The sequence below is a fragment of the Trichosurus vulpecula genome, chromosome 3 (genome assembly GCF_011100635.1).
Source record: "Trichosurus vulpecula isolate mTriVul1 chromosome 3, mTriVul1.pri, whole genome shotgun sequence".
NCBI classification, from domain to species: domain Eukaryota; kingdom Metazoa; phylum Chordata; class Mammalia; order Diprotodontia; family Phalangeridae; genus Trichosurus; species Trichosurus vulpecula.
In genome coordinates, this window is record NC_050575.1 from 147,704,803 (window position 1) to 147,728,322 (window position 23,520).

Here is a 23,520-nt window from a genome sequence, read left to right on the forward strand (position 1 = left end):
TATTTATTCCTTTGGGTAGCTAGATCACAGGATCAGAAGTTTAGAGCCGGAAGGGACTTCAAATGCTACATAGCTCAACACCTTCATTTATACCGGTGAGGAAACAGGCTCAGAGAAGATTAAGGGGCTGCCCAAGATGACACAGAGAATAAACATCAAAGGCAGTATTGGAACCCAAGTCCCTTGGCTTTGGAGTCAGTGTACCTGGGTTCAAATCCTGCCACAACTCAATCATATGGGAGGTAGGGCTTAAACTTGGGGCTTTTAACCCCTGACTCCAGTATTCTTTGTCTTTTCCCGTGTGGCTTTTCAGCTCACTCTCTCTGGGAAGTTTTCCCTAATTCCCCAAGGCCCTGGGCATTCTAGAGTACGCCCAGCCTTGTGAGTGTGTGTGCGTGTGTGCGCACACACACACTCACACTCACACTGCTCATTACTAATACAGAGCCCTCATATAATTGTCTCTTGGCAAATGTTGACTGAGTTTGTTGTTGAACATATGGCTGTAATTAACACCATACTTTTCTGCATGTGGGGATTTTTCCACTATGTTTTCAGCCTTTCCCATTAGCTCTGAGGGCAGGGATTATATCGCCCATTTCCTCTCTCCTGTTCCAGGTGTTCAGGACTGGGGCCACTCCATCCCTGGTGGTGATCCAATGGCCATCTAACATTTATTCCTCCCATCAGGCGTCGCATATCATTTAACCAATAAGTGTTTGCTTATTAAGTGCCTGCTATATGCCAGACACTGTGCTGAGGCACTAAGGTTACAAAGACAGAAAAATGACACATTCCATGCCCTCAAATCCAGGAGAATTAATTGAGCGCTTGCTGTGTGCTTATTCCTATGCCCCAGGGATTTGTGGCAGAGAGGAAAAGTAGGTATAGTCTCTGCCTTCTAAGGAAGTCTTGGGTTGTTTCATTCTCTCCTTGCTCTTTGTTCAACCCAGGGAAGCCTTACTGACTTCAAAACAAACCCAAGCAACAAGGCAAATGAGACACAGACCTGCCAGGTCATCTCATTCATCCCTCTACAGCTGGGCAAGGCTGCCTGACTTGGTGGTGGGAGGTATGGGAGGTCCTTGTGGACGCTCACTTGTGCCTTCAGCCAGGGGAGGACCAGGAGCAGAATGGGTCTCATTTCAGAAGTACGTCTCCAAGGGGGAAGGCTGAGGAGGACACCTATGACGAAGAGCTCATGTTGGCCATTGAAGGGCTCAGCTTGGCCAGGTAAGTCAATTATGGATTTCCCCCTCCCCAAAAAGGAGCAAACTCAATAGTTGGGCCACCAAAATCAAATCTTTTTGAAAGTGAATCCCAACTTTAATGCACAAATATCATAGACTCATAGATCAAGAGCTGGAAGGGGCCTTAGAGGCCATCCAGTCCCACTTCCTCATTTGACAGGTGAGGAAACTGAGGCACAGAGCGACTTGCCCAGGATCATATAGTTAGTAAGTGTCTGAAGTGGGAATTGAACTCCAGTCTTCCTGATTCCAAATTGAGTGTTGTCTACTATACCAAACTGTCTCAATGAGCTGGAGACATTCTCTCCTCTGTAATTTTAGGGCTGGGACTAGTGCCCTAAGCTCTTGTTGCTAGGGAAAATAGTTCTCACCTTTCAGTCTTGGGGGTGGTTTCTTCTCATCTTCCTTCTGTGTCCTTCCTTTGTGACGTCTTTTTTCCTCTTTTCTCCCTTTTCTCTTGGGCTCATTTTATCTCCCTCTTTTGGATCTAAGGATGGATTCTAGCTCAACAGGTGCCCGGCAGTTCTGTCCTAGCTAGGAACGGATGGGCACAGGGAGGAGGCTGCATCTACCTCAGGGAGGGGGGAGATACAGCACCTTTCTTAGTATGGGAGGATTTGGACTTGCCTTCCACTTTTCCCATCTCTTCTTCCAAGGCTGTTTTAGGTCCTGTGGATCTGGGCATGTTGAGAGCCTGTGCTTCTGTCTCTGATACTAACTTTCTGTGATATTTTGAGACTGATGGGGCAGAGCAGGGAAGAGATGAAATTAACTTATCTTAGAGTCCTGACCACACTCGATAGAGTGCTGGACCTAGAGTCCGGAAGACCTGAGTTCAGGTCCAGCTTTATACGCTTACTAGGTGTGTGACCTTCAGCAAGTCACTTAACATCTAGTTGTTTCACTTTCCTCAGCCGTAAGGAAAGAAAGGGTAATAAATAGCACCCATCTCCCAGGGTTGTTGCAAGGATGGGGTGAGATAACATTCGTAAAGATAATATTTGCAAAATGCTTAGCACCGTGCCCAGCCCAGAGTAGGCTCTGTATAAATGCTGTCATCATCGTCGTCTCGATCATCGTCACTTATGAAAGCATGATCCTGGCTCTTGGGGAATCGCAGGTTGGTGCCATTCAGTCCAGGAGAAGCCAAGCCCAGATCCTTGAGAGCAGGGGTAGTGAACCTTTGGCCTCGAGGCCGTGTGTGGCCCTCTACGTCCTCAAATGTGGCCCTTTGACTAAATCCAAACACGTGTGGCCTCAAGGCCCCAGGTTCCCTGCTCTAGAGACTGTGGAGAGTAGGTTTTCTAATTCTTTTTCCTTCCACTCTGCTAATTTCTGTTTTCCAGCCTCCACCTAATCCACTCTGACACATGATTCTTGAACCTGTCATGAGTGTGGTCTTACAGCTCTCAGATTCATATCCACAGAGAATATCAAACCTGCCAGAAACCACCAGAGGTTATCAAGATGACCCCCTTATTTTTTGGGGGTAGGAAATCGAAGTTAGATAGAGGCAGTGAATTCATAGGATCACAGATCTCAGGCTGGAAGGAACCCTAAAGGCTTTGTGGTTGAACCCTCCTGTTTACAGATGAGGAAACTGAGGGTGGGGAATTGAGTTGCCTAAGGTTATATAAAAGGGCAGCTAGGTGACCCAGTGGATAGAGAGCCATGCCTGGAGTCAGGAAGACCCGAGTTCAAATCTGACCTCGGACACTAGTTATATGACCCTGGGCAAGTCATTTAACCCTGTTTGTCTCGTTTCTTTGTCTGTAAAATGAGCTGGAGAAGGAAATGGCAAACCACTCCAGTGTATCTGCTAAGAAAACCCCAAATGGGGTCACAGAGTCAGACACGACTGAAACGACCAAACAACAACACAATACAGGTTATATGAGAAGTTAATGGCAGAGCCAAAACTAAAACTCTTCCTGACCCTCACCCCACCCCCGTCCAGTGGTCTTTCTGCCTCCCCCAGAACCCAGCCTCTAGACAGGTCCCCAGAAACCTCCCCCAGCCTGAGGCATCCTGCCTGTGTCATCCTGAGTATTCTGTGTGCCCACATCTTGTGCTTACACAGACCTTGCTGCTGTGGTAATTCTGAGGACTTCTACACCATTGGGACGTTCTTTGTGGAGAAGAACTTTGAGAAGGAGGTAAGCAGGGATGGTGTAGCCTAGAAGCCCTGATTTGACAGGGCCTGCTGCAGTTGCATTGTGTTGTGTGGTCATAGTGTCTAAACTTTCACCCTTAGGGAACTTTCTTTAGTTTTACAGGCTCTTCCCCTTCCTCTCCCACCTAAACTTCCACCATTAGGGAACTTTCTTTAGTTTTTATAGGTTCCCTCCTGCCCCTTTCCCCTTCCTCCAGCCTCAATTCCATTATTAAGAGGGTAGCACCCCACCTGATACATGTTCACACCTTAAGCAGTGGAACTAGAGCACGGGACAGGTGTGGGGAGGCAGAATAGAGGAGTGGGACGGGACCCCAGAGGCAAGAGAAAGACTGCAGAAACTAGCCATGTTCTCCACTGCCAATGGCCACAGCCTGCATCCAGCCCTCATTGGGATCCACCAGAACACCTCAGAGATCATCCCTCATTTTACAGATAAAGAAACTAAGAAAGCAAAGAAAGGTTCAGTGACTTGTGTTAGGTCACAGACAGAGTAAGTGGCAGAATCTGGATCTGAACCTACGTCCTCTGCACATTGTGTACCTTTTCTCTAATGGTATACTATGTGCCTACAGCACACAGAATCCAGAGTCCTCCAGAGGTGGCTTGTGGATTACTTCTGTTACTGTTTCAGTCATTCCCTTTTCACATAGTAGCTGCTGTTTTTAGTCTTATAGAGTTCTGAATCCTTTACTGTTTGGGTGGGATGGCCCCCCTCTGGCTTCTTTCCCCAGGAGTTAGTAGGGATGACTAGAAGGGTTACTTCATACAAAGGGACCCCAGCAGGTGGCCTTATTTGTTTGCTCCTCAATGTTTATTGACTGACCACACTGCGGGGTAGTCTGCTGTTCTCATCTGTCTCCTGTCATCGGCCTTCTCTTTCAGTACCGAACTATGCCCATCCCCAGGGTCCGTAATTACTTTGCCTGTGCTGGCTTTGTCTTCTTCTGTCTCTTGCTCATCCACGCCTTAGTGATACCCAAGTAAGTTCGGGTGATTTGAGGGTCCTGGGACCTTATTAGAATGGGGAGAGCTGGAAGAGATCTTAGAAGTCACCAAATCAAATCACCTAGTTTTATAGAGGAAGAAACCAAGACGCTATAAGAAAGAGGAAAGGATTTGGCCAGAGTCCCAGTGGGTGGTGGGGCTTGGGCTAGAACTTGGGTCTGCTGACTGCAGGCCATTACTCCAAACTCATCTCTGGCTATGCCTGTCTGAGACTCCCAGGGGGAATAGCACATACTCATAGGGCCTGGTATTAGGTGTGAAATCCCATGGGGAATCCAAAATAAAAGCTAAAATCAGGTTATTTGGGGCCCAGCGACAGTTCCTCCAAGGGCCAGAACTCTCTGGCCATGCCTTGTGAGAAGGCTGTGGGGTGGAGGGGCAGGAGTTGGGATGTTTTGTGGACTTGGCCAAAAGGAAAAGTGTGATGGACACAGAGTCATCCATATGTTTTGGAGGAATAATGTGTATTATTTGCACGTCTCATGTCTCAGTTGTAAATACTTCTTGTTGCTTGGGCTTGGGGAGGGGGAGAGACCAGACTGAGAGAGCAGATGGAAATGGCCTTGTGTCTCTCAGTACCAGCCTCAGGGTTCAGGCTGTCTCCGGTCACCGAGGGATGGCCCGCTGACTAGCCCTGAGTCGGTTGCTCTATGTATGTTTGTGTCTTTGGCTTTAGGACTGCAAAAATGGGGCTCTCCTTTGGAATTACAGCCTGTGTGATGCTGCTGGCCTTGGGGGCGTGTTTTGCTGATGATTTCCTGGTGAGTGTCTGAACCTTTCCTGCTTTATTCTTTCTGTACGGTTACTCCTTCCCGGTGCTGATGGACTGGCTCTGGGTGACACGATCTAGCACTGGCGCCATGGTTGTCCATATGTTGAGGGCTTGTGCTGACGTGTTCTGGGGCTCAGAGGAAAGAAGGGGGCGCCATTCAGTGCCCCTTACTGTAGGCTGGTACTGTGTGTGGGTTAGACAGTCCTCCTGCTCTTTCTTCTGGCCTGGATGCACTGCTCCCTCAGGAGGCTCTCCTGTCCTGAGGCTTCACCAGGTAGCTCTGACCTTCCTTCCCTCCAAGAAGCTTTCTCTGATTAACTCCCCTCTGTGCTACTCAGGTTGGATGGAGTGCTGGACTTGGAGTCAGGAAGCCCTGAGTTCATATCCTCACTCTGCACTTCATAGCTGTGTTGACACTGGTCCAGGTCATTCAATTTCTCCCTGCCTTAGTTTCCTCACCTGTAAAATGCAGAGGGTAGCCTTGACCTCTAGGGCCCTTCCAGCTCCAAATCCGTGACTCTTTATATAGCCCTGTCTTTCATGTGCATACAGCCTTTCTCTTAGCCCGTGGCCTGGCACGCAGTAAGTGCTTAATAAATGCTTGTGGAGCTGACTCTTCAGAAAAACTAAGACTAGGGTGGGAAGGTACAGATCTTCTTTTCCTACAAGGGCCCCCTGAGGAACCTGGAGGTTCCCCAAGGGCAGAAAGTCCTCCTTCCTCTGTCTCTCTTCCATTCTCCTACCTAATACAGACTTCTCTGCCCAGCACCTCCCCCCCACCCTTTCCCCCACTGGGGGTGTTCCGCGTTTGATGGCTTCACCGTGACTCCCCCTCTGCTTATGTCCCAGAGGTGCTGCCCAGAGCGGTCGTTCCTGCGTGCCCTCAGGACCGTCTCTGAGAAGGTGGAGACGGAGCCGCTGTTGAGACTGTCCTTGGCTATCCTGACCATTGGCGGCCTGCTGACTGTGGCCATTGTGAATCTGGTAGGTGTTGTGTGCTCTGTCCGTGTGTGGAGGCATCTAGAGTCTGTCCAGAGCCTCGCTCCCATGCCTGATGCCCAGAGCTTCCCCTCCCAGTGACAGCAATGTCTCCATGTCCGTTTCCCAGGAAGGTAGCAGTCCAGGGACCAGCTGATGGCCAGATGACCCTAAATTCAGCAGCCAGAGTCTCCTTCTCTAGAGGACATACTACCCTTGCTGGGGCTGTGGGCTGAGGTTTCCAGGGGCTCGGGCTGCTTATGTTCCCCAGGAAAGGGCCAGCAGGGGCGCAAAGGCAGGTTTCCTGCCTTCTGTGCTGCCCCTGGACACATGCTCTGGGCCAGGGGTGTGCCAGAGTCAGCTCAGACTGGCTTCTGATTCAGTCTGAGCATTCCCATTTACACCTACAAATCAGGGCTTTATTTATTGTTTTGTTGATTTTCTAGACTTAAGAAATTGATGGGGAAAATGTTAATAATGCACATTAAACTTAAAAGTATATCCTGTGTACATTTCTCTCCCCCCACCCCATCAGTTGTTAAACATCCCCCAAGACACCCCTGCTACTGTAGCTCATAGGGACATATTCTTAGACTCGTAGACTCAGAACAGAAAGTAGAATGTCGAGTTTCGAGGGACCTCAGAATATAGGATGAGACAAGCTTGTTCAATCTCATTATTTTAAAGAGGAAACAGACCCAGAGAAAGGGGGTGACTCGTTCTAGGTGATGTGAAAAAAATGGGAAACCCCAGGCTAGAATGTAGGGATCTGGAGTCCACGGTCCAGAAAGGTGCCTTTGTGCTCTGCCTGTCTGATTTTAAGGTCACAGTGAGAGTTGAGGAAGGAACAATAATGGGTTAGGACCTTCATAGTCCTGGCCTTCGTGGTATGAGCAGGAGCCAGAAGTAGGTACCAGCAGAAGGCCCTGCAGGGGATTCCATCTTGAAGCATTGCTGTCTTCCACAGTTGGTGACGCTGCCTGAGGAGCTTTGTGTGAACTTCACTGAGCCGAGCCGGGGGAACAGCATCAGTAGCCAGTGTCCTGCCCTTCTGGTGAGTAGGGATTGGGTCATGGACCCTGAATGGGGTTCTGGACCCCACATGCTCCAGCTGAACACCCCATGGCTCAGTCTTCTGGCTCTGCCAGCTGGCTTTCAATACTTTTGGCAAAATACAATCAGCTCTCACTCGTGGGACAACAGCAGAACCCACAGAAGTGGATAATTAAAGACAGTATTGATAATACCAAAATTGATCAACAGTCCCTAGAACATGAAACACCGGAGCTGTACAGGACCCTAGAGATTATGTAGGCCAGCCTCCTCATTTTATAAAGGCCGGGGGAGAGGAATCATTTTGTCTTTGGTCATGCAGATGCTTGCAGACAAAACTAGGCTTAGTCATAGAGAATACCTTGCTTCCCTTCCACAGCTAGACTTCTAGAACAAGCTGACTAGATTCATTGCTTACATTTCCTCACTATTTGCTTCTCTGCCCCCTTGCAATCTTGTCTGAAACTGGTATCTCCAGGGTGACTGATCCCTTCAGTTGCTAAGTCCAGTAGGCAGCTGGATGACATGGTGCATGGAGTGCTGTACCTCGGAATCAGGAAGGCCTAAGTTCACGTCTAGCCTCAGACACTAGCTGTGGCCTGGTATGCTAGGCAAGTCGCCTAACTGTTGTCTGCCTCAGACTTCTCAGCTGTGAAATGGGGATGATAATTGCTCTATGAGCTTGTTGTGAAAATCCACTGAGATATCTGTAAAGCATTTAGCAGGGTGCCTGGTACCTAGACGGCATTTAATAACTGCTCATTCCCTTCCCCTCCCCTTTTCTCAGTCCCTTCCCTTCTTGAGTTCTCTTTAACTTTTGTCAGTACTGACCATCACTCTGTCCTCCGGGATGCTCTCCTCTGCCAGCTTTCATGATGCTGCTCTCTCCTGAATTTCATCTCCTGCCTATGTGACCATCCCTTCTCATTCTCCTTTGCTGGATTACATCATCTCCCACCCCCTACCTGTGGTAGGTGGCCCCTAAGGCTCTGTCCAGGCCCCCAGTGATGGGGGGAGCATGCTTCCCAACCTGTGGCCCCTTCCAATGTCTGTCATGTATCTAAGCCATTCCCTCTCCTAGCCCTGAATTTCTACCCTTATCTGCCCCCACCTCATGCCACTGTTCAAAATAAACTGCTTGATCTGAGTGTTTAGGCATCCTGTGGGGTGCTGGATTAGTGTAGGCTTAGCTATGATGGGAGCAGCAGCCACTGTCTTACTCCTCTAGGCCACCCCCTGCCCCTGTAGTAAACAGCCCTGGGCTTCCAGTCACTCCCTTCCTCTGCTCTCAGTCTTCACTGTGTTCTCTGAGAACCTTCCTTCTTTGTGTTGTAGTGGAAAGAGGGGCTCAGGGTCTGAGTTCAAATTCACTTGCCCTCTCTGGCTCTCGGCTTCCTCAGCCGTACATGAGTGGGTTGGACCAGACACCCTCCAGAGGTCCCTTCCAGCTTTTAGATTGATGATCCTATGATGTCAGTGGAAGGTTTCTTCCATCTTCTGGTGCATCTCCAAAGCAGCCCATTCCTCCTAAAAGCTGGTGGCTTCTTCTCTCACACAGGGTGGGGAGAGGGCTCGGCGTCCTCCATGCTCCTGAGGCTGCTTCCAGATCCTTTCTTGGCTCCCATCACTCAACAGTCTCCTCTCCTCCTCTTACGTTCACTCTATTCTGTCCTGATTTTCATTTCCTTACCACTGTTGTCTGTGGATCAATTCTCCCTCCTCCCCCAGTAAGTTCAGTCCCTCAGTCACTGTCTTCTTTTCCAACGTCCCTGGCCTCCCAGTTCCTCCACATTCTCAACTCCCATGACCCCCACTTCCAGTCTATCACAACCAGGCCCTGGAACAGATGATGCCTGTGGCTTCTTCCTGCTCCTTGTGTCTTGTGAGATGGATCAGCAGAGGGAAGAAGCCAGCCCTGGTCCTGAGGTCTTGGTGCTTAGACATCCTCGCCCCACCCTGCCTCAGGCTCAGCTGAAGTGGTCTTGGTGCTGGGATTTTAAGTCCTGCATCAGTCATCCTCCTCCACCCTCCCCTCCTCCTATATTCACTTCTTGTAGATTGGGCCTCTATACCATCTCTGGCATCTCTCCTTTTCCCCACACATAGCCCTTCCCTCTTTATTCTCTGCCTGCATCACTTCTCACCTGGCCTCTTGCAGCAGCCTCCTAGCTGAATTCCCACTTACCAGTCTCTCCTCTCCCCAGCCCATCCTCCACCAGTTGGTCAAAGTAACCTTGCTATGGCACAAGCATAATCTTGCCTCTCCTCAGCTCAAGAACGTTCATTGGCTCTCTTAACTCTAGGATAAAATATTAACTCTTCTGCTTGGTGTTTAAAGACCTTTGCAGCATGGCCCTGGTCTAGGCCTGACAGTAGATCACACTGCCTCACTTTACACAGTCTGCTTTCCGGTCAGTCTCCTTGGACTTGGCCTTCCATCATTTGTTCTGTGGTTTGTCCATGCCTGGCATGCTTTGCACCTCTTGGAATCCTTCTTCAAGGCTAAGCTCAGGTCCTTCCTGCAGGCAGCCTTTCTCGATTTTCCCCTTTTGTTTGTGCTCTGCCCCTCCCTAAATTATCTTTATTTACCTGTCGCTTTTTGCATCCCTCCCCTCTCTGCATTTCCAGTTAATACAGTTCCTTACACATAGTAGGCATTTAAGGAATGCTTGCTGAATTGAAATCACAGGTCCTCTAGAAGTGACCACATTCCCTATCTGGACAATTGAAGAGAGATAGACTTCAGGACTGACCCTGATAATCTGGGGGGAGGTGGGGGAGGGTGTGTCCTAAGGTGGTAGAGAGCTCAAAACACCTTGGATTTGAGAGCTTCCCTGTGCTGCTGGTGGCCTCTGTCCGCCCAGACCCTGAGCCCTCCTTTCCCCTCCCAGTACTATGCCTACAGTTGTATCCTGGCCTTCATCGCGTGCTCCATGTTCCTCCGGATGAGCCTGGAGCTGAAGGTGGTGATGCTGACTGCCTCCGTCATCACCTATCTCATCATCTTCAACACGGACTCATTTCTGGATTGGAGCCAACTCCCAGGCACAGATCAGGCCGGCCTCAGTAACCTCACTGGGAGCAACAGGTCACACTCACCCCTAAACTTCTCCAGGTTTGAAAAAGTTCCTTTTCTTGGCTTCTATTGATCTAGGAGTGGGCACACATGGTGTGCCTAAGACCCGAAGGCGGCTTCTACCTGAGGTGCTTTGTTTTTTCAGTGTGTGCCTAGGTCTCTTTTAAGGGAGCTTTCATTTTTAAAAGGTATAACCTATATTTGGGGATAGCCTAGTTTGGGACCAGTATAGTGATTAATAACAAAAATTGCCATCCTTACATTTGTACAATCGTTTCTGCTTTTAAAAGCACAGTCTCATTTGGGTGTGAAATTCTCTAAGGTGGTAGGTAGGTGGCATTTTCCTCATTTTATGCATGAGGGAACTGAGGCCTAAGGAGGTTAGGAATTTACCCCAAATTATTCAAATCACAAAGTTTAACACTTGAGAGGACCTTAGGGAACATCTAGTCCAACCTCTTATTTTAAAGATGAGGCAATTGGAGCCCAGAGAGGGGAGGTGACTCTAAATCCCAGCTGTGTGACTCTGGGCAAATCTAAGTTAAGTACTACTTTATGCCTCAGTTTCTTTAACTGTAAAATGGAGTTGTGAGGATTATATGAAATAATAGTGCCTACTGTGTGGCAGGCACTTAATGAATATTTGTTTCCTTCTTTCTGTCCTGTGTCTAGTGGTTCAACTTCACGATTCATGGAAGATCCGAAAATAATGATCAATTTTTACCTGATCCTGTTTTATTTTACACTTATCCTGCTGTCAAAACAGGTACAGTTTGCAAAGCTCCAAGATGGCTCAATGTCCCTTATCCCATCCTTCCGCCTCCCTCCCTCTCCCCCACCCCGGAATTGATGGGGCTTGCAGGTTGTTGCCTCAGATTTGGAATAAAAAAGGGAGCCTCTGGTAATGAAACTGTACCAGTTTCTCATGTGACCGTGACCCGTCTGTGGCCTTCATCCCCCATCATATGGGTGGTGGGGACATCTTTTAGGGAAGGGACACTGTGCCTTCTCAGACTGGGAACTCTGTGTGCGCAGGGACTGTCACTTCTCACCCTGACTCAGAGTGGGGGCTCTCTGGGTTTCCTGAAGGCAGAACAGTCTTCTCTCCCTCTGACCCCTGGGGTGGAGCACATCGAACCAAATGGTGATGTTTCCTGGGCCTTTCTGCAGATTGATTATTACTACCGCCTGGACTACCTGTGGAAGAACAAATTTAAGAAGGAACAGGAAGAATTTGAAACCATGAAGAATGTGAATCATCTGCTGCTGGAGAACGTCCTCCCTACCCACGTGGCCGAGCACTTCATTGGGGACAAGCTCACCGAGGTTTGGGCAAAGCCAGGGAGAGGCAGGTGGCAGTCGCCCTGCTGGAAAATTACAGATTCGTTCATTGTTGGGTGTTTTCTGAGGCAGGCTCTGACGCCGGTGGTCCCCAAGCTCCAGGACCAGGCTGGAGCCACTCACTTTCTCAGGCCTGCCCACCCAAATCCCCCTTCTATCAGGCAGAGGAGCCTTTTGTCCAGTGTGAGGGAGCCTTGTGGCCCTGTCTTCCTTCCTGAGCCCCAGTGACACCTGAGAGGCTGAGAAGTGGAGGGAGGGGGCTGCTGGCTTCTGTGTTTCTCAGTGATGATCTTTCTGGGAAGCCTGGCTGGAAGGGCCACATTTCAGATGTCCTGGGTTACAGGCCATAGGAGGGCTTTGACATGGGATAGAGAGATAGGGAGTGGACCTGGGATCTCACTGGCATAATCAACCCTTCAAAGTGAGGAGACTCCTTCTGTGGGTGCAGGGAGCCACCTTCTCTGAAACTTTTAGTCAGAAAGGATTGCGTGGAGCGCTGAGGGCTTCAGTAATGTGCCCAAGATCACCCAGCTAGTGCGCGTCAGAAGCAGGGCTGGCTTCAAGGCCTGCCCCCTCTCCTCCCCTACAAAGAGAGGAAAGATGCAAGCTCTCCTTACCATTTCCACTAAAAATAGCTGCCATTTCTGCAGTACCTTAAGGTTGACAAAAGTACTTTCCTCACCAAAAAGTGTTGCTAGAGCAGCTGTTACCTTCATTTATCCATGAGGATCCCCGGCTCACAAAGATGAGCTAACAAATGGGTTTAACTGCAGGCTTTGGGCTCCAGGAGCAGAGCTCTTCCTCCTGTGTCCCAGGATGCCCACCTAGAGGTCCCCCCCACCCCAAACAGCTGCCTCCCCTGCTAATGTTACCTTTGGGGTTCCTCTGTGCCCCACCGCAGGGGGGCATTTCACTTTGTGCTTAATAATCACAATACCAATGAGAACAAACGGACCTGAGGCTTGTCATGGTGCCTTATGCTTTACATATCTTCTTTGATCCTTTCTGCAACCCTACGGGGTAAGGAGAGCCAGTGTTCCCATTTTACAGATGAGGAAACAGAGGCACAGGGAGCTTTGTGACCATCACTTAAGATTAGAAAAGAACTGGGTCCAATTCTTGGGCCAGAGCTCCTTCCACTGCATCTCCTTGTCTTCCAAAGAAGGCTCCTGATGGTCTGACGTATACAAACCTGGAGGGGTTTCCTGTGTCCAGGTGACCTCCTGTGTTTGGGCTTGGGCAGGAATTAGAGGCTCGGTGGGTGGGTGGGGGGCAGGAAGTAAAGTCCCCCTCTTGCCTCCCTGCTGACCTCAGGACTGGTACCATCAATCTTACGACTGCGTTTGCGTCATGTTTGCATCTGTGCCTGATTTCAAAGTGTTCTACACCGAGTGTGACGTCAACAAAGAGGGGCTGGAGTGCTTGAGGCTCCTGAATGAGATCATCGCCGACTTTGATGAGGTATCACTGAGGCCGAGAGAGCGGAGGGACTGGGCTCATGGGGGGAGGTAGAGGCACAGATCGTCCTCCACGGGGTATCACCAAACAGATTCGTGCTTTGGGACATTTAGGTTCCTTTCCTCAGATTCCTATTAGAAGACACCCTGCCAGGATACACATTGACAGTGGAGAGAGGGGGCCAAGACAAATGCTTGCGTGCTTAAGCGGGGTAGGGGTGGGGATCAGCTTGGTGTTAAGTGTCTGCCGAAGATAAGAGCCATACACGTTTCTTTAGCCTGTTTATTGTTGTTGTCGAATCATGTCCTACTCTGTGACCCCATTTGGGGTTTTCTTGGCAGAGATACCAGACTGGTTTGCCATTTCCTTCTCCAGCTCACTTGACAGATGAGGAAACTGAGGCAGACAGGGGTTAAGTGACTTGCCCAGGGTCACGCAGTGAGTGTCTGAGTTCAGATTTGAATTCAGGTAGAGGAGTCTGACTCCAGGCCTGGCGCTCTATGCACTATGGCGCCACCTAGCGTCCTTAGCCCAATGCTAACCACAGCTCCATGAGGTAGGAAAGTGGAGCAAGTATTTTTGTGCTCCTGCTACAAAAGAGGAAATTGTAGAAAAGTGGTAGCTGTGTTATAGAGGAAAGCACACGGTCTGCCAATCAGAAGACCTGGGTTGGAATGCCGGCGCTACCGCTAATTCGCCGATTTAGACAAATACCAGCCTTCATTAAGTCTCCGTTTCCTCATTTGTCAAAAGAGTGGAGTTGCCTAGATGATCTCTAAAGTCATTTCCAGGCTGTACGTGCTATAATTCTGTAATGAGGTTATTATCGAGCACTCCAGTAATGCGGTCACATTCCTGTGGAATATTTTATAAATGAGAAAGGCAAGACCCAGGCAGGGGAAATCACTTGCCCCAAATCCTAACACTAGTGTCTCGAGGGCAGAGCGCACAGCTTCACGCTTAGTGCCTGGGAAGTGTTGTCATGGTAATACACATCTTTCCTTCTCTTTTCAGAGCCTCAAAAGTTTCACAGATAGTAATATTTTCTTTAGGGAGTAGGGAGCAGCAGGGGTGGTCTTCCCCATTGGTGAGACTGAGTTCCAGAGTGGGGAGAGGACTGAGTGAGGCCAGGGTTCCCTGTGCTGTGTCTTTTTCCTTAAGCTGTATTTTTTCATTAAAACTCAAATAGGGTGGTAGGGATGGGGGGGATGGGGTCCCAAATTGCTTTCTCATAAGGGAAGGATCTGAGTTATTTATTGGGATTTCACCTGGAAAGCCATGAGCCTCAATGATGCCCATGGGTGGCCTTCTGTTCCTCTGAAGATGGAGCACGGATAGGACCAGGTTTCCCACTAGGGTGAGTCTTTGACGTTTGTCTTTCCTTCTTCCTACAGCTCCTGCTAAAGCCAAAATTCAGTGGGGTGGAGAAGATCAAGACTATTGGTAGCACTTACATGGCAGCTGCCGGGCTCAGCCTCACTCCTGGGCAGGAGAATAACCAGGTACAGCCCCAATATCAAAAGCGTAATCACTTAAAATAGGTCATTTGAATTATGAACAATGAAAACGAGCGAGATCAATTATAGAACTGCAATCCCCAAACTGTACCTTTAGTAAAAGGAAGCTATGTGTAAGAATTCCAGCAAAACTGCAATAGCGTGTGATTCACATCTCTTTTTCTTTCTGGCCTTTGCCTTTTATGTCAGTCCTTCCTTCCTTTCCATCCTTCCTTCTCTCCTCTTTCTTTTTCTCTCTTTCTCTTCCTTCCTTGACCATCTTTCCATGCTTCCTTCCATCCTTTCTTTCCATCCATCCTTCCTTTCCATCCTTCCATCCTTCCTTCCGTCTTTCCTTCCATCCTTCCTTGACCATCCTTCCATACTTCCTTCCATCCTTCCTTTCCATCCATCCTTCCTTTCCATCCTTCCGTCCTTCCTTCCTTCCATCCTTCTTTCTGTCCTTCCTTCCTTCCTTCCTCTTAGTATGCTAACTCCCATTCCTCAAGGCTTACAAAACCACTTCCTTACAATATCACTGTGAAGGAATATAGGTATAATGATTCCCATTTTACAGATGAGGAAATGGGAGCTCAGAGACAATGCGATTGCATATGATCATATAAATAGTTCATTGGTAGGTGCTATTGTTGTTTTTTAAATAATTCTGTGACCTTAGATAAGTCGCTCGACTTTTTTGGGTCTCCGTTTCTTCACATGTAGAATGAAGGGGTTGGACTAGCTGGCCTCTCTTGTCCCTGTCAACTCTGATATTCTGTGTCATTGATGCTAAAGCAGGTATTTGAAGTTAGGTTTCCTGACTCCAGTCCAGTGCTCGTTAGAGCCCCAGGCTGCCTTTCTGTGCTGCTGTTCTGATTGTACTTTCTTCATTCTGGAGCATTTCTTTGTATTTTTAATATTTGTGATTTTTAAACGGTTCAGTAACATTCCAGTGTGTTGATACATCACGATCCATTCACCCATTCTCTGGTCCTTGAACCTTTGTGGAGAGTGAGCAGGGCAGGGAGTGGGGACCCTTGCCCTGTTGGCCCTCTTCCAGCAAGGAGACTGGCTACAGTCTGAGTCCTTATCTTTTGGGGAAGGGCCTAATGGGCATCATCCTACCTGGCTAGAAGACCTCAAAGTGGGGAGCCTTTTCCCATCTCCATCTGTTTTCTGGGGCAGCATGGACCGGGGCAGAATCAGGGGACAAAGCTCCCCACACTGCTTCAGGACCACACATGGCACCCTAATCCTCTTCTCCTATTCCTACTTGACACCTCTCCCAGAAAACTCACCTGCCGCAGCTATACTGTGTCTCTGGCTCCACTTGGTTTCCAGGAAAGGCTTCATTTGAGGCATTAGGTGGATGTGCATGGGAGCAAAGAAGGCAGGGCTGTGGGTAGTGAGCAATGATAAGGACCATTTGCAAAGCACTTTTCCAGGGTCACATAAGCTCTAGAAGTATATGCCTTTGTCAGGATCAGGAGCGCCAGCATGCCCACATAGGCATCATGGTGGAGTACAGCATTGCTCTGATGAATAAGCTGGATGGCATCAACAGACACTCCTTCAACACCTTTCGCCTCCGGGTTGGTGAGTTCACCTAAGAAGAGTCAAGGAATCCTGATGGACAGAGGTAGAGGGAAGCAGAGGGGATAACCTTAAATGGCTTGCTTCCAGGAAGAGACCCACTTTGAAGGCTTACTGGAGGTAGAAAGCCACCTCTTAATTTTTTTCTCCAAAATTCCCAGGTGGTTTTCCTTGGTGATAATATTCCAAGTGCTGGGTGGTTCTTCTGAATGTCTAAATGAAGCCATATTTTTATTTCATCTGGGATTTTAGTTAATTCTAAAAAATTAATTTTAATACTTTATAGGTCTGCATTTCCCTCCCTTGACTTGTATAAAACTTGACTTTGAACTACTGTTGGTATTATTTTTTAGATTAAACTTCTCTCCCCCACCCCCCCAAAGAGATCTCATTATTTTAGGAATGCAGCCTGTAATCAGACCAGTCCAGTACTTCTTGGTTTTGGGAAGTAGATTTTTCTGGTTTCCATCAAGGCTTCCTTTCAGTGAAAGCTTGGCCAATATGGCTCTGTCCAGAAGACCTAAAGCCGGTCTCTACACTGAACTCGCTATAAATACTTTCTTTAGGCATCAACCATGGGCCTGTCATAGCTGGGGTGATTGGTGCACGCAAACCTCAGTATGACATCTGGGGAAACACCGTCAACGTTGCCAGCCGAATGGAGAGTACTGGAGAACTCGGAAAAATCCAGGTAAAAGAAAGAAAGAAAGAAGGCAGGCTTCTAATGAAATTGCAGGTAGCTGTGCTAGAAAGAAACCCAGAGGGGGAGTTTGGAGTCCTGGCTTTGTTACTGCATGACTCCTCATCCCGGACTTAGGCTAGGAAGGCCCTTAGGGAGCATCTCATCCTGTCCCTTCATTTTTATAGAGGAAATTGAGGTCTTGTGGGGCTTTTCGTCATCTGCAGATTTTGTGGGTTAGACTAGATGACTTCTGATTTAGGATTCTATCCCCTGCCTTCTGATTTATGCCTACACTGTCTCCTATGCCCAATCAACAAGCATTTGGTTGTGCCAGACACCGTACTAGGCTCTGGGGATAGACAACAGTGAGATGATCCCTGCCCTCAAGGAATTTATGTTTTGTCAGGAGAGAAAACACGTATGAATGTAAGTATATACAAAATAAATACAAGGTTATGTCAGGGAAGGAAGGGAATTCCCCCTGCTGATGAAATTACAGGTGTGTACCCTCTTCTCCCATTCCCACCAAACAAATCAAGTCCCTAGGGCTTGGCACAGTGCCTCACACATAATAGGTGCTTAATATATTCTTATTCGATGGATAAATTGGGTGTCTAACATTCATTGGGTCTACGTGTATGTCCACCAAAGGTCCTGCCCTAGTAGTACAGAGGAGCCCTGGATTCTCAGGAGCTCCACTAGCAAGGAGCAGGATCTGGACCCCTGTAAGCTGCAGAAGCTGGGCATGAATTAGGCTGTTTGCTGTCTGAGGAACAGTCCAGAGAGGCTCATCGCCTAAATGTCGACCACTGGGTGATAGATTTTTCTCTCTACAGCAGCTCATAGATACCTTCTGTTAAATGTTGTGAGTTGCACTGGTAGAAGCTAATTATGCATGCAATCTCTACTCTGAGATTTATTTTCTCTTTCACAAAGGCAAAGACTCAGGCTTGTTTTCCTTTGCAGGTTACTGAGGAGACCTGTACCATCCTCCAAAAGCTGGGCTATTCTTGTGAATGCCGGGGACTGATCAATGTCAAAGGCAAAGGAGAGCTAAGAACTTACTTTGTCTGTACTGATACCACCAAGTTCCAAGGGATGGGGCTGAACTGAGGAATTTCACTGGATTGTGAGGTTTAATTATTTTGTCCTTCTTATGCAAGCAAAGGAGAGGATTGATGGGCCCAGCACTTCAAACTTTCTGGACAGGCAGAAGAAGCTACTCTCCTTGGCTTGGAATTGCTTTAAAGAATCCGCCATCTCTTGGACACGAGACTCTGCTTTTGGCCTAAAACAACTAAAGTACTGAGACTTTTAGAAAACACTCCTAAAGAGTTAGGCATCACGGGGCCAACGGTGTGGGAGATACTGAGCTCTGGAACAGTCTTGCTGCAGATCTTGTAGAGCTGTTCCTGGGACAGAAGGCAGCAGTTTGGATTCTAACTGTACCTGCAAGTTGTTGCACCATAGAGTGCCATCTAGTGACTTCATAGCAACAAAAAGACACTTTGACATAGTCAGTTCCTATATCTAATGTTGCTTTAAAATGAATTTTCTGTCGGACTTTGGATGGGCCCCTGACTCTGCTCTGATTACCTACTGGAGGAATCACTCCTGTGAAGGGACTATGGGAATGAACATCAGTTGACTTTCTTAGTAAGTTAACAACAGAGCCAAGCCTCGATGGTTTGAGATCCCTATTAGTTCTGTACATCCCAGATAAAATGTTTGTTCAGTAGGGAAAAAAACAAAAACAAACCCAAACCAAAAACCCTAAAGGCATTTTTTTTTCATTTCTGCATTTCAAATAATGGATTGTAAGGGTTTAAAAGGAAACAATACTGCAGATAATTACTAACTGTTCCTACTTGCTGTTCTTCTGTTTCCCCTTGTTCCCATGGGTTTGTTCTAAATGGATGCATTATTATTAATGGGACATCTTAAAAGGACTTCTCAGTGCTGGAAAAATTAACCTTTAAGTCTGTCATCTGTCTTTTTAAACTGACTTAAAAGCCCAAAAAGTGAATGTCATAATTTTGTATTTAGTTTTTGTACTGGGTATTGAAGAGGGCCACCTTGGCTCTAAAACCACATTTTCTCTCCAAGCGTTTTCAGCTGGGTTCTCTCACAAGGTAGAGGTATAGGGGACAAAAGCCTTTGTTTAGGTGCTAAGTTAGGCCTAACCTCCTATCCCTCTTCTGCCTATTATATCATACATCATTAATCCTACATTATAAGTGAGAAACCACTTGCTTTTTAGCTATGCTGTTACTTTTCAGACCAGAGGAAAAAAGTATTTATGTAGCATAGAGAAAGGCATCCAGCATGAAGCTACCTGCAGGAATGTCTTCCCTTACCACTTTGGTTTGCAACTGGAAACCAGGCTGTCCAGCACCTAGAAAGACCCCAGAAGGCTTAAAGTAACCCAGGCAGGGGAATCCTCCAAGAAGAAATCCTCTCTCATCTTTGTGCAGGTGTGACATGCCACCTAACGTGCAGGTGTGACACGCCACCTAACGTTCTCATTCACAGAAATGCAGATGTACTCTTGTTCTAACTCTGACTCCCTTTGGAAACAAGCCAAGTTTATGAAATGTTCTTTTGTGTCTTGACCGTCAAGAACAGCAGTGTGCTTCTGTAGGATTGTGGGTTTAGAGTTGAAGGTACTTTGCCAAACAGCCTCACAGAGGTGAGGTGTACTGCGCAAGGTCCAACACACTAAGTGCCAGGGCTAGGATTTGAACACAGATCCTCTGACTTTCAATCCTTTTGGAGGGTGGGGGGATGACAACCAATTTCATTTGCTTACAAGCAGAACTAAACCAGTAACATAATTTTAGGGAAAGTTTTCTAATCTAAGTCTAGAGGTATTAAAAATGCTGAATTTCACTTCACATAGTGTGAACATTTTTGAGACAAATTACCACTCGATTTGTCACATCCAAATTCAGTTTTCCACGTAGTTTCCATGTGGGGTTCACGAATGCCAGAAACACTTTCAAAGGCATCTAGTAAATCAGCACCTTAGGTGAACAGAAAAGGCCTGTTGTGATCCAGAGGTGACAAGTTCTCTCCTGGGATATATATGAGACTCTCAGGAACAGTCTTGTTTTAATACTTGGTCCTGGTCGGTCCAAATCTGGAGTATAGTTAGGTCCTAATTAGTACAAATGATGAATTGCAAGAAGTGCTTGCACTATTTGAATTTGCACTGCGTATTTCCATTGTGCTAGAACCAACCACTGTATTTACAGAATTATAATTTTGAATGGTGTGAATCCTTATTTACATATGGTCACTTCATGTAATTCATTATTGGAGCTAATTAGTACTTAGTCGTACTTGTATTAAGTTCTGCATTCTACATTTTAAGGAGGATGATGATAAGCTGGAGTGTCCAGAGGAAGGCAATCAGGATGGTGAAGGGCCTCAGGTGTACAATATATAAACATTTATTGAAAGAACTGGAGCAATTTGACCTGGAAAAGGCTCGAGGTGTCGGGGAAGATAAAATAGCTATCTTTAAATAAGAAGGAAGCATTAGATTTGTTTCTTGGGGCCAAACAAGGCACAACAGGTAGAAGTTGCAAAGAGGCCAATTTAGGCTTGATTTAAGGAACTATTTCTATCAATTAGAAGTATGCAAAGATGGAATGGAACCCTGGCCCCTGGGGTGGGCTGGGTCCCTCAGCACTGGAAGTCTTCACAAAAAGCTGGAGACAGGCTTGTTAGGTGTGTTGTAGGCCTTCTCACTTAGGCATGGGTTAGACTATACAGGCTCTGAAGTCTCTTCCAATACTTTTGGAATACAAATGTTTTCTACCACAAATGGCTGGTATCTGAAATTCTATGAAGCACCTGATTTAACTGCATGAAAAATGAAGCAATATTTCTCTCCAGCAGATGAAATAGAACTATGCTTTTATTAGTGTGCGCACTCCTTTCGCAGACACACATCACAACCCTTCCATGACTTAGTAGATGGTGCTAATATGTTGATGTGGCTCAAAAAACCTCATCACCTTGTGGCCTAGTCTTGTATTAAGCTCTCCATCGTGACTTGCTGGGGAGCATGTGTTGGTAGTGTGGGCATGTCATTTGTTGGCACAAATAAAGAATGGCTCAGGACCAGGATGAGTTTGTGTTAAAAGCTGCCACGGCCTCAAATACCAGGATCTTTTCCATCCCTCACCCAAGCAAGCATCAGCACAGCTTGACGTTATGTCATCAAGCAAAATCTGTCCAGGAAGGAAAACAGGTTTGTACCGGTTTGGATATCTGGCCACATAATGGATGTCTTTACTTCCACTTACAGTACTCTGCTCAGATGAGAATGTCTAGCAAGTTTTTCTAGCCTGAAGCTGCTCGAAGACGTAAAAATTTATTTGGAAGTGTCAGTGTTCACCTTTTTTACAACAAACACATTTAAACAAAACTGGTTTTTCCTATGACCTAAGAATATCTGCCAAAGTGGCCACCTGAAAGAACTTGTTCAACTGACTAGTGGGGAAGAGTCTGAAGTTCTTTAGTTTATGTGTTACAACTATTTCCTAAGAGAAATAGAAGATCATTAGTATAATGATCAGAATAATGCCACAGATGTATTTTTTAAGAAGGTGCACATAAATAACTGGGACGTACACTGACGATGGATCTTTTACATTTGTATCAAAGCAATATTGTTTCATTTTTACTAATACTTTAACAGGGATATTTCTATATAGCAGCAATATTTCATAAGATAAATTTGCAATTTGGAAATGTTAAGTGCCTTGATTTTTGTACTTTATTGAATCTGGATAAGGACAATGATGAACTTTTGTTTACACGGCAGTATTTAACGCAAAAACTCTTGGTCTAAAATAGATTCCTCAATGTTTATTACCTCAAATGATTTTTTTGGTTGTTTTCTGGAATGAAATTTAAAGACTTTTATGCCTGCATAAACCACTTTGTCTATAAAGATTCAAAAACTGATAGCTCCAAGAGATGCCTTTAACAAAAGTATCAAGTTGCAACTTAAACAGGTAATATACAGGGGTTTTTTTTTTTAAGGGAAAGCTGTTGCTTTATTTTAGAAAATGAACAAATTTTTTTTTTTTTACAAAAGGTTCTCATCAAACCATAAAATATTGCAGCTTCCTAAAACTTCCTTGCTGTGTTATTAAGTAAAATGTCTAAAATAAATTTTTCAGGAAATTTCATGGGATCATAGGTTGAGTTGCTGGGGCTCATAAAAGGATAGTCTAACCCTTTCATTATAGTGATGGGGAAATGGAGAAGTTGAGTGATTTACCCAAGTTACAAGGCTGGGTAATACAGTGAACTGAGTGCTGGATGTGGAGTCAGGAAGACCCAAGTTCAAATGCAGCCTCAGACACTCATTAGCTGTAAAACTCAAAGTCACCTAATGACTCTCAGCCTCAGTTTCCCTTACCTATAAAATGTAGATCATAATAGTACCTTCTCCCAGGGTGTTTTTGAGGGTCAAATGAAATAGTATGTTTGCTTTGCAGGCAATAGTAATAGCTAGCATTTATACAATGCCTGCTGGGAGGTCAGTTCTATTACCATCATCTCCATTTTACAGTTTGAAGCAAACAGAGGTTAACTGACTTGCCAATAAATACATAGTGAGAATTGGAGCCAGGATTTGAATCCAGGTCCCCCGACTCCACATCCAATGCTCTTTGCACTCCACCATACAGACTTTAAATAAACTTTGCTGGGTCTTCAGCACCTTCCTTTAGCCAGTAGATTTGAAAGTTGAGAATGGAATGGTGAGGATACAATATTTCTGATTTGAATGGCTTCACTGGTGCTGGCTTGTGTCCAACTGTGTCCTTTTTAGTTCTTTTAGCCTTTCCCGCCTCAGATGATTTACTGATGGATCTGTGATTTCACTGGTGTGGGTGCGCTTTCCCTAAATGCTAACTGTAATTTTTCTAGGCCATTTTGCAGATTTTCACTAACAAATCTTTCCATAAATTCTCCACAAAAGGCCTTATTTAGAACACTTCTATTTTAAAAGGTAACTTTCTTTTTCCTACAACCTAGTTATTTTGGATAGTATTTAAGTCAGCATTACAACAAATGTTGGATTTTTCTAAAGTCAACAAGTATGTTTGTAGAGTGAGAGAAAATTACAACTAAATTATTCCTTGCAAAGTACCTTACAATCTTGGGACTTATTACTATGATTTGGTTGCTTTTTATGGATAGGTTGCAGTTTCAGAAAAAAGATTTTTCATAGTTTTTATTCTAAATTCATTGCACGTTTAATCAAAGCTTCTGAGAAATTCCACTATATTCTCAAATGTCGTAATGTAATGAACCACCACATGCCTACGGCCTCTGCTTTACCAAAATAGCTGAATTCTATTGTAGTTGCTCTTTGTATTTCAGATAAAAATAGATCAGTTATCTGTTAGTTCAGTGTAATTAAGTCTCTGGCGTGGCAGACGTGACCTTTAAGAAACTAAGCAGAAATGTATACTTTATGACTTGTTGAAGGATGTATTTCCTGTTGTTATCTACTTTATTGATTACCCCCATGTCCCATATTGTTCTAGGGCAGGGGAATGCCTGAAACACAGAGTGTGTGTGTTTGTGTGTTGGAAACCTAGTCATAGCTGATGGG

At 46.2% G+C, this 23,520-nt stretch overlaps 1 protein-coding gene across 1 annotated transcript in view; it reads left to right on the forward strand.

The window, feature by feature from the left end:
• Positions 1-18,874, forward strand: part of ADCY7 (adenylate cyclase 7) — a 93,836-nt gene extending 74,962 nt beyond the window's left edge. Inside the window, exons 13-26 of the mRNA XM_036752594.1 lie at positions 1,150-1,233; positions 3,331-3,406; positions 4,309-4,406; positions 5,108-5,192; positions 6,053-6,187; positions 7,149-7,235; positions 10,126-10,349; positions 10,983-11,076; positions 11,481-11,636; positions 12,966-13,112; positions 14,504-14,611; positions 16,087-16,201; positions 16,765-16,889; positions 17,847-18,874. Coding sequence (XP_036608489.1) covers positions 1,150-1,233; positions 3,331-3,406; positions 4,309-4,406; positions 5,108-5,192; positions 6,053-6,187; positions 7,149-7,235; positions 10,126-10,349; positions 10,983-11,076; positions 11,481-11,636; positions 12,966-13,112; positions 14,504-14,611; positions 16,087-16,201; positions 16,765-16,889; positions 17,847-17,993 — 1,681 coding nt within the window. The 3' untranslated portion in view covers positions 17,994-18,874. The remainder of the gene's footprint in view (positions 1-1,149; positions 1,234-3,330; positions 3,407-4,308; positions 4,407-5,107; positions 5,193-6,052; positions 6,188-7,148; positions 7,236-10,125; positions 10,350-10,982; positions 11,077-11,480; positions 11,637-12,965; positions 13,113-14,503; positions 14,612-16,086; positions 16,202-16,764; positions 16,890-17,846) is intronic.
• Positions 18,875-23,520: the final 4,646 nt, after the last annotated feature.